This window comes from Marmota flaviventris, chromosome X (genome assembly GCF_047511675.1).
Source record: "Marmota flaviventris isolate mMarFla1 chromosome X, mMarFla1.hap1, whole genome shotgun sequence".
Lineage (NCBI taxonomy): Eukaryota > Metazoa > Chordata > Mammalia > Rodentia > Sciuridae > Marmota > Marmota flaviventris.
Window position 1 is genome coordinate 101,710,635 of NC_092518.1, and position 15,662 is coordinate 101,726,296.

At 34.4% G+C, this 15,662-nt stretch overlaps 1 protein-coding gene across 2 annotated transcripts in view; it reads left to right on the forward strand.

The window, feature by feature from the left end:
• Window positions 1–15,662, forward strand: part of Wdr44 (WD repeat domain 44) — a 90,085-nt gene that overhangs the window by 26,248 nt on the left and 48,175 nt on the right. For both annotated transcript variants that reach the window (XM_027930826.2, XM_071606204.1), the window contains exons 2-3: window positions 4,939–4,972; window positions 11,177–11,251. In XM_027930826.2, the coding sequence (XP_027786627.1) occupies window positions 4,939–4,972; window positions 11,177–11,251 (109 nt within the window). The remainder of the gene's footprint in view (window positions 1–4,938; window positions 4,973–11,176; window positions 11,252–15,662) is intronic.

The following is a 15,662-nucleotide window of genomic DNA, read 5'->3' on the forward strand; positions in this document are numbered from 1 at the left end:
CATGTTTGCAATCTAATGTTGAAATTTAGTTCAATTTTGTTTTTGCTATTAGGTATGCAAGGAAATTCAGTTCCTTAATGTTGTATTATTGTTTAGCATTAACTTAAAAACTCAGCTAATCAGATAACAAATGCATCAAACATATTTGAACCCTATGATAAAAGTTTCTGAAATGAAAAATGAACTTTCAAAGTTCTCATTTTGGTTTGTTAGATTTACTTTGAAGTGGGATCCACCGCCAACCTTATTTAATATGTCTACATGTAACTTTAGGGTTTACTGAAAGATTTTCCACTTATAAGTACTGTTAAAAAAGGTTATTTTAGGGGCTGGGATTGTGGCTCAGCAGTAGAGCACTCACCTAGCACGTGCGAGGCACTGGGTTTGAGCCTCAGCACCACGTAAAAATAAATAAAATAAAGATATTGTGTCAAACTGCAACTAAAAAAAATATTTAAAAAAAAGGTTATTTTATGTAGGCATTTGAATGGGCTTTTTCTGGGAAAAATTATAGACTCTAACATATTAAAAGGAAATTTTTAATTTGCCTTATTCAGCATCTACAGAATATTTGAAGAAATATTTTTCAAGTTGACTAGAGGTAGTAAGTAAAACTTCTGAATGTGTGTGTCTGTTTGGTTATGTCCATGTTTTATATACTACATCTCAAATTTAGGGGAACCAGACAGTATAAATTTAGATCATTAATCTTGGTGTAAATTATATCTTTACTCCGTAACTAACAAAGGTTCTTAAGATAAAATTTCCTAAAATTACATAAACTCTACAAACCCTTGCATAAGATCTTGCAGCTAATTGGTGGGAGAGCCAAGAGTAGAATTTAATTTTCTTGACGTCTAGTGCCTCTTTTCTCCTTCCCACACCAAACTTGACCTGAATGGTTGTTTTCTTCAGACACATAAATACTCTGAACTAGTATGATTTTATCTTTGCCTTGAAAATAGTTACCAAGCCACAGAGAAGTTGAATTGTCTAGAAATACAGAAGATGGTTAACAACTCATTTAGCTGGCAGCCACTTCTTTGGTAGTGACAATTCTCAAATACAGCCAAATGCTTAAAAAAATAAAAAGCATATTGAAAACCTCTCAATGATCAAAAGAAGTGCCACAAAGCCCATAATAAGGTCATGTATATAAAGTCTCCTGGAGAGACTCCCCAAATCCCTATTCTTTCTTTACCATATATTTTTAAAAATCTGGCTTCCTGGGCTGGGGCTGTAGCTCATTGGTAGAGTGCGTGCCTCACACATGTGGGGCACTGGGTTCAATCCTCAGCACCACATAAAGTTAAATTAAGATATTGTGACCAACTACAACTAAAAAAATATATATATATATATATATAAATAAAACAATCTGGCCTCCCAGTTCAATACAGGTTAGAAACAAAAATTAAAACGGGGAAGAAAGCTTTTAAAGGTAGGCACCTGGCCAATTATAAGAAGTGACTACTTAAACTGAGGAAGGAAACACAAAACTCTAAGACATTCCAAACATAGTAGCCTGGGGTACTTTGGTGTGAACACAAATAAATTCCCTGCATTTTAGAGTTTTAGAGTCCCAGGAGGGCATTATTGTATTAATATATTATGTATGAGTGTAATAATTAAAGAAGAAAGAGAAATTTGTATATCCTTTGTTTGGGAAGATATTTTGAAGGGATAGTTTATTGAAACTGTAAGACCAAGCCTATTCATATACGTGTACTTATTTTTTTTAAAAAAATTGTATTTGTAGATGGACAGCATGCCTGTTGTTTATTTTTATGTGGTGCTGAGGAACGAACCCAGTGTCTCACACATGCGAGGCAAGTGCTCTGCCACTGAGCTATAGCCCCAAACCTACATGTACTTATTTATAATCTGCTTTTGAAAGTTTTTACTTAAAAAATAGTTAAAAGGAAATGATTATGAGCTGAGTGTGGTGGTGCATACATGTAATCTCAGTGACTTGGGAAGCTGAGGGAGGAAGGTTGCAAGTTTGAAGCCAGCCTAGGCAATTTACTGACACCCTATCTCAAAAAAAGAAATAAAAGATTAGGGATGTAACTCAGTGGTAAAGTACCCCTGGATTCAATCCCTAGTAACACAAAGATCCTAGTTATAAAAATTTTGTTAATGTGCTACTATTTGAGTTGGACTAAACTGATTAAGTCAAAGGCTTTTGAATCCTGACCTGTTTTTAACAACTACAGTTAATGCCTGACTTGCCAAGGCCAGGAAATGAACTAATGAATTGTTCCATATGTAAAATTTCTAGAGAAATGGAACTTTCCTTTGAGTGCCAAACTTTTGATAAGAAAGGAAGCAATATTATAAAGTGATTGAAACAGTGGGCCCTGGAGTACATACATAAGGTCATTCCAGCCCTACTATTTACTAAGTATGCAGTTTAAATGATTGTTTCTGACCTAAGTCAGATTTTTGTTATGTGACATAGGGGAAAGTAATATAACTACCAAATAGGGGTCATGAAGACCAAAGCCAGTTAAAATGTTAACATAGTTTGGGGCACATATTTTAAAGGATAGTCATTGTTTTATTATTACTTACAAGGCCCCTTTTAAGAAAACCTCTGATCGGGATATTACATAATTAGTGCTTTTTGTGGTGAAACAAATTATTCTTTTCTCATCTTTGCACATGACACAAATCATTTTAGCCAACTTTAAAAATTATAAATATTTTGATTTTTTACTAGGTGTTGATGTTATATATGTGGGTCAAAAATTTGATCACAAAAGAATTCTAGTCTTACAGACTACCCTGGTAACAAAGTTCTAGGTTTAATAGATTGGAACAATCCAAGACCTTAACAACTTTATAATACTTAAAATATGCTTCAAACGTGAATGTCTTTGTTACCAGTTCTTGGTTTAATGACAACACCAGTTGCAAGCAAAATCCCATTTTAATCATTAGCTCAATATAATATTATTAGGTAGAAGTTCAGTGTCACCAAGATGGCAGAGGCAAGGTACAAGAAAAATGCTACTAGAGGTTAGGACAGGGAGATAAGTCATCATGTCCCTGTTTATGATAAGTCCAGTTACCATAACAACTCCCGCCACAGGTTCAGTATTCTAAAATAACCAATGGAGGTAAAGTGGACAGTATTCTATTTAGGTTTTCTAAGATAACTAATGGGAACAAATGGAGTATGGTCTTCAGTCAGGTCCATATAAGGAAGAGAATGCCATATAGCTCAGCATATAAGACACTAATTTCCAGACATAGATCCTTGAACCACTCTTTCTTGTTCAGCCCACTCCATTCTATCTTCGGAATGCTACTTTCAGCTTCACTGTCAATAAATCTGTACTTCACCTGTTACTTGTGTGTGTCTTACTCAGTTCTTTGTTTGGGACACCAAAGACCTGGATCCCAACTAGACACCCCAATGATAACAATCTGGCTTTTTCCTTATGTTCTCTGTTGTTAAGGCTGTAGGGTACCTTTTCTGTATTCCATTGACTGATCTTAGGCTCCTCGGTACTGACAGACTGCCAAGGTACCTTTGAGAAACATGTAGCATTTCAAAGCTGCTGAAGAAATTACTGCTTAGGGTGTGGGCCCCAGATATTCTCACTGAATCCTCATATCAGTCCTGAATAAATGGTTTTATCCCTTTTTACACAGGATGAGACAGGGACTTAGAGAAGCTGAAACTATTTGATCACACATAGGATAAATGGCAAAAATGATAATTCGAGCAAGGTTCGTCTTCTCTAAAGCCTGTTTTCACTGTGTCCCTTGTCTCTGAAAAGGAAGTAATTCCTTTGCATAATCTGAAATATCTCTATATGTGTTGAGAATTGGCCAATAACAGATTCTGTAAATAAATAGCTGGAAAGTGCTCTTTATGAGCTGTGTGATAGAGTAAAAGGGATAAAACCATTTACTCAAGGTCTTGAAGGTGCCTTTCAACTCAAAGTTGTATCATCTGGTATCATTGTAGCTTATTTTTAAAAAACTTAGAAATGAAATGGCATGTTAATTATTTAAAATTGTATTATTGTATGTGTCTTTCTCCCTTGTGCTTTGAAGCAGATATCAGACTGTTCTTATTTGGAAAAGAATGTGAGGGATGAAAATAATTGGTGAAAAGTTACTTTTTAAAATTGCTATATCTAGAGTAGTCTATGATTAAGAATAAAATTTTACTCCAGTATAAAAAATGAGCTGAGAAGAAAAATGATTATCTTCAAAAGCAACTGTAACTATCTAATTGCACATGAAAATTTTCAACACTAGAAATCAAAGAAGTGTAAATTAAAACAATGATGAGATATACTTTTGCCTGTCAAATAGGTGAAAAATTTTTAAAACATTCATTTTTGACAGAGGTATTAACAATAATTTATAAAGCAGTGGGAGTATAAATTGATACTTCTGTTTTGGATGGCAATTTGAAAATTTCTCAAAATTCTGAAAAGTTTGTGTATTTTTGGCCTATAGTTCCACTGTTGGACAAGTTTACTTTAAGGAAATTTATCATGGAGTTGAAATTTATTTACGGGGATGCTTGCCATATATATGAATATATGTATATGCTTGCTATATATATATACACACACACACACACACACATATATTTGAACACCATATGTATGTGTTTGTGTGTATGTTTGTTTATACATATATATATAGTGTTACATACATATATATTTTATATTTATAGTGTTCAAATCTCTAGGTCATAAGATTATAAATCATCTTAATTTTATTCTGATTTTTGACATTTTCATATTCTCTATATGCAGGCAAGATTTTTCAGTCACAAAATATATGTTTATTAAAATGCAAGTTTGGCTTTAACAGTGTATAAAAGTAGTTTATCTTATCTCTTCTATTCAGCACCTCATTGTTGTTGTTTTTTTTTTTTTTTTTTTTTTTTTTTTTTTTATTTCTGAACAGGTCTCCAGGAAAAGCTGGGCTTTCATCATTCAAGGTCAGTGTGCTTTCTTAAAGATGTGTTTATAGAAATCATATACACTTTTCATTTATTTTCTTATATATGTAATTTGTCATTTTCCTTATTTTGCTTTTTAAAAATTTTTTTATTCAACAATATTGTCATTATATCCTATTGAGTATAATTAGGTATTCTAGAAATACCTAACCAAATATTATGCTGTAAAGAAAGGGTTATAAATATTTTTTAGATTTTTCACTATTTTTCTTTGGTTTTTAGAATAAAAAGAACACTTTGTAATACTTTGTGGGTATGTTAACTAAAAAAATAGGACTTGTATGACAAAAAACATATGTATACTTCTTGTGGGCTCATGAATTTGTACCATCATTATATATTAAGATAAATCCCAGCCTTATATTATCCAAGAAGAATAGTTTGGTAATGAGATATTATGCCAGTGAGAACCTTAATTTTTTTCTTTTGTGGTGATAGAGATCAGACTCAGGGCCTTACACATGCTAGTCAAGTGCTCTACCACTATACCCCAGTCCCCTAAGAGAGACCCATTTCAAGAACAAGAATGTCACCAAACAGAACTATTTACATCAAATAGAGTATGTATTATATATGTGTGTGTTTGTGTGCATATAATCTCAAGCATGCCCTTTTTTCAGTTCTAGTATACTTCTTTTGTACATATTGGATGCCAATCTCTTTGATAAATTGTGGTATACTTATTTGGAATATTCTATAGCAGTAGAAATGAATGAATTATTTATATACAATAACACAAATGAATTTTAGCCCCAGAATATTGGGTGGGAGCAATCCATAGAAAAATATGGACTCTGTGATTCCCTTTATATTAACTTTAAAAAGCATGCCAAATCAAAGAGATTGTTTAGGGATAGATGGTTTAGGGATACAAGCATGCTAAAATTACAAATAATTCAAAGGGAATAATAAACACAAATTTTAAGCTTTTGTTCATTTCTAAGAAGATGAAACTATAAAAGAAATAAAGAACAAAACAGACTTGAAAGGTAATAGTATTGAATTTGTTTTTAAACTGAGCACTTAAAGTTATAATTACTTATTCCTTGTATTTTATAAAAAATAACATTTACTCAATATTTAATAAAAGTAATATTAAAAGTAATATATGTACATGGTTAAAATTTGCTCAAGGCAAAGGTATATGATTGAAAATGTACTTTTTGCCTCCATCTTCCATCCCTACCTCCCAGTATCCATATCCAGAGGCAGTTTCTCTTTATTCTTTTAGGTTTTGAAAGCCACTTAGCTCTAAGTTATATTTAGGTTATAACAAATAATTTGGGGAATTTATTTTATCCTAGTAATTGCTTATTATCCTTTACTTGAATAAAATTAGATAGCAGTTGTACGTATTTAGTAAATAAAGTTGAATATTGTTCCTTTTTTACTTTTTTTATGTTGAAATAATTGTAGATTCCCAGGAAGCTACACAGATAGTACAGAGAGGTCCTGTGTATTCTTCATCCAGTTTCCCCAGTGATTATATCTTAATTATAGTAGAATATCAAAACCAAGAATTTAACATCAGAATAATGTGAGTGCATAGTTCTCTATCAATTTATCACCTGTGTGTCTAGGAAACCACCACCACAACCAAGATACAGAATTTGGAGTAGTCCTTGTGCTAGTCCTTTAGAGTCACGTCCACCACCTCCCCAATATCATCCCTAAATCTGTTTTCCATCTCTTTAATTGTGTCATTTTGAGAGTATTTTATAAATTAAATCATACAGGATTGTTGTTTTGAGGTCAACTGAAAGGATTGAGATTCATCAAAGTTGTTGCATATATCAACAGTTCCTTTTTATTGCTAAATAATATTCTATGCTATGGATATACTGAGAATATTCAGTATATATTATGTATAGTAATTTATCAGTTGATATCTTTTTCTTTTTTTAGTACCCAGGAGTGAACCCAGGGGCATTTAACCACTGAGCCACATCCCCAGCCCTTTTTTATATTTTATTTAGAGACACGGTCTTGCTGAGTTAGATAGGGCCTCACTAAGTTACTGAGGCTGGCTTTGAACTTGGGGTCCTCCTGCCTCGGCCTCCCAAGCTGCCAGGATTATAGACACACACCACTGCACCAGTGTCTGTTGATATCTTAAGCAATACAAAGAAAGGTTTCATAAGAGTCCTGATTTTGGGTCATTGTATAGTCTTATAGAAGAGACATATTCAAAGAGACAGTATATGAGATCTTGATGTTTGTAGACTAGATGCTGAGTGCTAAAAGAAGGTTTCAGGGAGAAGGTAAAACTTGAGCTTTGAAAATTGGGGACATAGAGAACAATTGGGAAAGCACTGTATGGTAGGAAATTGTATGAACAAATTAATATGCAAAGGTGTGAGATTTACTGGGAGTATTGAAATACTAGTGTAACCAGAGGGAAGGTTTCAGTGGTAGGATGTTGAAAATATATATTGAGGCCAGATCATGATGAGCCCTAGATAGCAGGTTAAGAAATTTGACCTTTATCCAGGCACTGTGGCACACGCCTGTAATCCCAGCTATTTGGGAGGCTGAGGCAAACAGGATTGCAAGTTTGAGATCAGCCTCAGCAATTTAGGGAAGCCCTAAGCAACTTAGCAAAACCCTGTCTCAAAGAATAAAAAAAGGGCTGGGGATGTGGTTCTGTAGTAAAGTTCCCCTGGGTTTATTTCCTGGTACCAAACTCAACCATTAAATTTTTGAAGTAAGGCACTTAAAAAGTCAGTTTGTACATGATTTACAGTCATGGTGACCCAAGGTTTTTCCTGGGAAATTGAGAAAAGAAAACTGGTGTAAGGGTGGAAGACAGTTTGAAGGAGAGAGACTTAAGTCAGTGAAAGGCGTTCAGAGGTAGTTAGAACATTAAGATGTGAAATGTTGACAGAGGGAATGATATTGAAAGGAATGGATGGATATGACAAATATTGAAGTGTTGTTTCCCATTTTTATTTTTTAAGCAAAAAAGAGAAGTCACATTTCTAATTTTTTAGAATATTTTTTTAGTTGTAGATGGACACAATATATTTATTTATTTATTTATATGTGGTGCCGAGTCTCGAACCCAGTGCCTCCCATGTGCAAGGCAAGTGCTCTACCACTGAGCTACAGCCTCAGCCCCACATTTTAATTTTTTTTAAATGTCACTTCAGTCACTGTTAATAGTTTCCTCTTCCCTCACTGCTAAAAAGGAGAAGTGACTTGAATTTTTTATAAATTCTTTTAGCTTAATGTTTTTAGTTGATAATAATGAAGATTTCTGTGAGTATAGATTACTTTTTTTTTACAGTACTATAGATTGAACTGAGGGACTTGCACATGCTAAGCAAGTGATCTAACCGCTGAGCTACATTCCCAGTCCTTTCAATTTTTTAATTTTGAGACAGTGTCTCATTAAGTTGCTGAGTGTGGCCTCAAGCTAGCCATTCTCTTGCCTTAGCCTCCTGAGGATTGCAGGCATGCACCACAATGTGCAGCCATTATAGATTGCTTTTGTACAAATTCTTTGTGAAATGAGATTTCACAAAGTATTGTTGGGTGTGCTTACTAAAATTAGAAGACTCAAATCTTATAGCCAAATACCATGAGGAAGATAAGCACATGCTTTATTTCCATTGCCTTATTCCCTAAAGCCTGATTGAGGTGTTGGAAAAAGGACCTGGACTTTATATATCACAGAAAGCAAATTGCAGTTGACTATATATACTAAGTTGGGCTTTACTAAGAAATCTTCTAATTCACATTTCTGAAGATCTGGTCATGTGGCAGGTTAGCAGCAGTTTACAATGAGTCCCTTTCTTTCAGAGTTCAAAGTCCAAGATGTTTTTTTTTTAAAGCCAAATAAAATATAAGTCTAATCACTGCTTGTCCATTTTGGTCTGTGTAAGAATGTTAATCTGTGATCTTTGTAAGTACTTTATTAAAGCAAATTAAATTGAGGTCCAGGAATTACTAACATGTACTTTTGCTTAGCTTGACATAGACAAAATATCTACAGAATTTTGTTATAAATGCCTCTCATTTTCCTAGTAATGAACAGTTATTGGAGGATAATTGGATTGATATACCTAATTGGTAGAATGGTTGATGGTGTTTCTCTAATGTGCCTTAACAGCTCTTATAATGATGATCTCCTTTCAAGTTATCATCTTGTCAAGGTTATTTTACTAATTTGTTTTGATTAGATTTTCTTTAGTTGAAACCAGGAATCAAAAATATATAACCTTAACATGTGTATTAACTGAAAAACAGCATGCATTATTCAACATTCATAGGGCAAATGACTGCTTAATGCCAGGCACTATTATAGGTACTGGGGAAATAGTAGTGAACAAAACAAATCAGGTCCCTGTTTTTATGGGACAGAGAAAAAAAACAAGCAGGTAAAAAAAATGTCATTTCAGGTGGTGATAAGTCATTTTAAGATGATCATTGAAGGCCTTTCTGATAAAATTACACTTGAATCACCAACTTTGTGGCAAGGAATGACCCAGTTGGCCAGAGTGTAATTGAGGGGGGAAATAGGAGAGGGATATCAGAAGTATAGGGATTGCTGGGCATGATGGCACATGCCTGTAATCCCAGCATGTCTGGAGGCTGATGCAGGAGGATCACAAGTTCATAGCTAGCCTCAGCAACTTGATGATGCACTAAGCAACTTAGCAAGACCATGTTTCAAAGTAAAAAATAAAATAGGCTGGGGATGTGGCTCAGTGGTAAAGAAACCCTGAGTTTAATCCTTTATGCAAAAAAGAAAAAGTATAGAAGATATCTAAAGGGTCATGTCATTTTAGGCTCTCATTAGCAGTGGTGGAGTTTGGATTTTACCTAGTACCTAAGATTCCATGATTTTTTTTTCTCTACAAGAGTTTGTATAAGATTAGTAATATTCCCCAAATGCTGGGTAGGATTTCAGTGAAACAACTTCTCAGATTAAGGTTATTGAAGTCCTTTGGAAATTTCACTTCCTCATTAAATCCATAATAATAATCTCTGAGGCAGTTTTATCATGGAGTCTATCATGATCATATCCTGGTATTTATGTAAGTACCACCTTAATACTTATGTAAATCCTTATCGGCAACCTTTATGAGCCTTGAGTGACTTATCTGTCAAAAATGATTATAGTGACATTCTAACATGCTCTGGGATGTACACCCAAGAATTATGCAATGTTTCTCAGTATTCAATAGTAGCATTCAAATTGCTATACTTCTGCTGGGTGCATTGGTATACTCTTGTAATCCCAGTGGCTCAGGAGGCTGAAGCAAGAGGATTGTGAGTTCAAAGCCAGCCTCAGCAACTTTGTGAGGAACTAAGCAACTCAGTGAGACCTTGTCTTTAAATAAAATACAAAATAGGGCTGGGTATGTGGCTCAGTGATTGCGTGCCCTGGATTCAATCCCTAGTACACCCCCCCCCAAAAAAAAAAACTGCTATACTTCTGTAGTTATAAAAATAACAAGATGGAAAAGAAAATTATGTTAAAATTTGCAACTATATAATTGTCTTATTTTGCCCTGATTTTTTTTCTAGCAGAAATGAAGATCCATTTGTACCTTCTCTAACCTCCCAAATATATATATATATGTACGTATGTGTATATAAATGTATACGTAGATATATATGTATTTTTGGTGGGTTTAATATTTTTCATCTGTTACTATTCTGGGGGCTTCATTTAACTTCTGGTCAAGTCTTGATTCCTTTTATAAAGCATGTAGACTTTTTTTTAAAGAAATGTTCTCTGAATGTGTTTTTCTGTATTATATGCTTTTGTATTAATGTCTATTTATGGAGCCATATTTTGGGAACAATAATTCTGATTCAACCCTTTGCTTAAATCTTTAATCATTTTCAGGTACAAAGGTACTTACACATTCTTATTTTATTATTATTAATCTTCAGTTACAGTTTTTTAATGTTAAAGAGTTGGGCAGGATTTCACATTTAAATGTAAATATTCTATTATGTTAGATAAATAGAAAATTGCCTATTATCAGCCTTCTTATTCAATTCACATTGGCATGAAATCTGTAGGCATCTATCAGTATATAGACATCTAAACCATTTGTGGATCTTAGATTTATTAATGCTGTATTTTCTCATTTGAACCCTTTTTAAGCAGATTTTTTTTTTTTAAAAGAAGTCATCATTTGGTCTCTATTTCTTTTCTTTTTAAAACAGGAAACAGAGAACACTGCATACAAAGTTGGAAATGAGTCCCCTGTACAAGAATTGAAACAAGATGTGTCTAAAAAGGTTGGAAAGATATGTCAATATTATTATATAGCAGACATCATATTTACATGGTATATTTAAAACAGAAAATTTCCTACTTTTTTAGTGTAGTACACTATTCAGAAATTATATCTTGGATCCATTGAATTTGTAATTGAAGGCACACAGGACTTTTTGTAGGTCATTTTTACATTCTAACTAATTGATAATTATCCTTAAAACAGTATTTTATAGAACATTTTTATTTTTTCTTCTTATACTTTATTAGAATAATCTGTAGCTCCTCTTGAAATTGCCACTGGGCATTACAGATATTGAAAAACTCAGTGCATCAAATTCTGATGTCTTTAGGAATCAGTTCTTATTCTGATAATATCTTTGATACTGTTTAAAGAATCAGTGCTGTGAGGCTCCAGAAGCTGGTTTCTTAGAAGAGACAGAGCACAAGATAAATATTTTTAGAATAGACAGTTTTAAATATCAGGATAAAACTCACAGAAAGACTGGATGTGTGTGTTTACTCATTTCTACAAGTTCTGAGTTTTTTCCCGTGTCCTAGGCACTGTTATAGCAAGTGAGTTTTTGAAAGCCAACAAAATGACACATTTACTGTTTCTTTAGTTATAGCTGTATTAACTTTGGGGGCTGGATAATTCATTGTGTTAGAGGGAAGGGGAAACTGTTGTATATATTGTAGGATTATTCTACCTACTGGGATGCCAGTAGCATCCACACCCCTACCACCTAGTCATGACAACCCAAAATGTCTCCAAGAATCACCAAATATGTGGGGAAATGCATATGGTAAAATCACCCCTAGTGTGGATTGTTTTCCCCTTACAGAATTTACAAATTTAGTGGACACATAGTTTAATGTTGGTCATACTTTTTCCTTTAAAAGAAAAAATAATCCCTTTTGGAAGAAGATAATCCAGCCACCTTACAAGTCCTGTGTTAAAATAATTAACAATTAAATGATGGTGTGCATACAGGGCTTCTTTCTTTTGGAAGAAGTAGTAGTATTGTGTACCAGCATACAAAATAGGGATGTAGGGGCTGGGTTGTAGCTCAGTGGTAGCATGCTTGCCTAGCATGTGTGAAGTACCGTGTTCAATTCTCAGCACAGCATATAAATAAATAAAATAAATGTCCAACAACTAATATTAAAAAAAAAACAGGGATGTAACGATTTTTTAAAGAATTTTTCATAGTTCTATACTGTAACATATCAGTTGTCAGGATTCCCTTCTGGTTCTCATGACTTGCATATTTTTATATACTTGATTGTAGTGTAGATAGAATTTTATATTCTGTTTTACTCTTATAATTTTTTTTATTTTTCTCATATTTCTACCCCATTTCAATACTGAGTATTTGCTTGATGTATCAGTTTCCATCAAACAAATTTATTACAATGTATCCAGCCACTTTTGAAATGATTGTTGAAATTGAAATGTTTATATTTTTTGCTATAGCTTTTCTTTCCCTTTTTGAGAGTATTTTCTTAGTTACCCATTTGTAATTTATCCTATCTATAGTTAGTAGCCAAGAAAAAGGTGACTTTATTGAGAATTTAGGAGCTGAAAAAGTAGTGAGGGACTGGGGATATAGCTCAGTTGGTAGAGTGCTTGCCTCATATGCCCAAGGCCCAGGGTTCAATCCCCAGCACCACCAAAAAAAAAAAAAAAAAAGTATTGAGAAAACACCATGAGACAGTAGAATGAAGCTTAAGACTTGAGGTGTCACTTTTTAAGTTCTACACTTTTTAATGATATGTAGAACATTTATGATAAAGATTATGGGCTATACCCTGGACCAAGACCCTGAGAATAGCTTCCAGTTTTGTAGGGGATATTTGATAAACATAAAGCTAAATGTAATAAGCATTCAAATAAATTTGCAAGCTAGTATAAGAACTCAAAGAAGACTTTACTTCCTACTTGCTGATAGGAATGGAGAAGACTTCATGGAGAAAGTAGTATCTAAACTGGTTCTTAATGAATGGATAAGATTTAGGAAGGCAGAGATGAGAGAGGAAAGACATTACCAAAGGCATGGAGATGGGGAATGTGAAGAATGTTTGACTATTAGTCTAGTTAGGGCCAGATTATGGTAATGCCTTTTATACTAAGTATCTGGGGTTTATTTTATAACCACTAGGAAATCAGTGAGCTTTTTATAGCAAAACACTGCTTTATGTTGCTCTTGTTGCTTTGTGTTGGTCATGGTTTTTCACTGTTCTCTCCTTTCCCTTTTCATTACCTCCTACAATCTAGGGTGAGGCACTATATATATATAATGAGCCTGAAAACATGGGCCTTACTCTCCAGTAACAAATTATGTAGTATGGAGAAAATGAATATGCAGAATGCCCATATGCTCCCTGTATTTGTATTATTGTTCATACTGTAATGACCAGCAAGAACAATTAAAGTTTAGAAGAGAGGGAGAGAGAGATTGTTCTCAGGGGGTTAGGGAAAACATGATTTTCAAGCTCCTTTTGACCCCTCTTATGTCAAGTGCCTTTACGTTATGTACAATGATTATTTATAAACCCATATACTCATCTTGTACTCACTATGCCCACTTGCATGCCCCTCAGCAAATAATCTTGTTTCATGTTACATGTAGACATGAGAGGCTAAGAAGCCTGAATCCATTTCTTCTATCATCTCTCTCTTCCCTCCCCAGCAAACTTGTTTTAATCTCTTACCTCTTCTTTTTTTTTTCTTTGTTTGCGGGGCAGTGGGGGCAGTGCTGGGGATTGAACCCAGGGCTTTGTGCATGCGAGGCTAACACTCTACCAACTGAGCTATATCCCCAGCCATCTTACCTCTTCTTAATGTCGTTCATCACTGATCATTTAGGTATTTTTTATTTGTTTGTTTTGTTTTCTGACACAGGGGATTGAACCCAGGGCACTTAACCACTGAACCACATCCCCAGCCCTTTTTATTTTTTTATTTCAAGACAGGGTCTTGCTGAGCCTGATTTTGAACTTGTGATCCTCCTTCCTCAGACTCCTAAGCCGCTGGGATTACAGGCATGCACCACCGCTCTAAGCCCATTTAGTATTTTTTTTCCCCATCCAGAGTAGTGTGGTATATTTTAAAGAACACTTGCTTTTTAAGAAAGACCTGGATTTCAATTTTTGTCTTTGTAGCTAGCTAGCTATGGGACATTGTACAAGATTCTTCATGCCTTTACCTCAGATGCCTGCCTTTGTAGAGGGAAGATAATCCAGCCACCTTACAAGACCTGTGTTAAAATAATTAACAATTAAATGATGGTGTGCATACCGGGTATAGTACACAGTAGGGCTTCTTTCTTCTCCAGAACTTTGTTCAGTTATCTTAATTTCAAGGCTCCTTCCCTTCAGTTTATAAAAGTGCTAGGTCACTTTCTGGCAGTCTGTTCCAATTATAGCCAAGCCTTTTTCTTTTCCTTCCCTCCCTCCCTCCCTCCCTCCCTCCTCCTCCTCCTCCTCCTCCTCCTCCTCCTCCTCCTCCTCCTCCTCCTCCTTTTGTGTGTGTGTGTGTGTGCACGCACATGCACACATGTAGTGCTGGGGATCAAAACCCAGGGCCTCATGCATCAAGCGTTTTGAGAAAAGAAACCATACCAGCTGTCTATGTCTTTACTTCTTGTTCAACCTGAGACCTGTTGTAGTCTGAGTTTTGTTATCACTAAGGTCCTTACCGCCTAATTGACAAATGAGGTAGACCCTAGTTAATATTCCTCTGGCAAAAGTAGTGAGGGAATTTCTAGAATTAAAAAATCGAAGATTGAGGGGAAAAAACTGATATAAGGAATGTGTTGATATTAAAGATGAATATTATCAAGTAGTAGTAATATCCAATTCATTTAGCATGACTGGTTATGTTCAACCAGATGAGGATGGTTCTGTGACATACTCCATTTACTTGCTGGATTCAAAGAATTGAGAAATCAAAAGTTATTCATGATTGGGTGTGGTAGAAAAATAGTGGGTTGGGAGATTTAATGTGTTAGTAATCATAAGACTGGGTAGAAAATATATTTCTACTAAATGTTGGTAGAAGACAAACTTTCTATATTTTTCAGCTACAGATAAGAATGTGGCAGGGTGAGGCAAGATGGGATGGGTGTTTGAACTCTTTTCATAGACCTGCCATCAGTTTGAATAGTGGAATATTGGGTATAGTTTGTTTAAGAACTTTAATCTCCTTGCATCTGCTGGCTTTTCTAACATAGGCTCAAGTTTAGACCTAAATAAGTTGAATTCTTGTCCTGGGTGGGTTTTTATTTTCATGGTTTTGTTAAAAAAAAAAAAAACTCAAACCCAGCAGGCAGTTATTGCAACTAATTTGACACAACTCTATAAATAAACTATGACCTTATGAGTCTTAATATAAGTTTAGGCTTGATTTTATTTTACAGGTTTGATTGAACT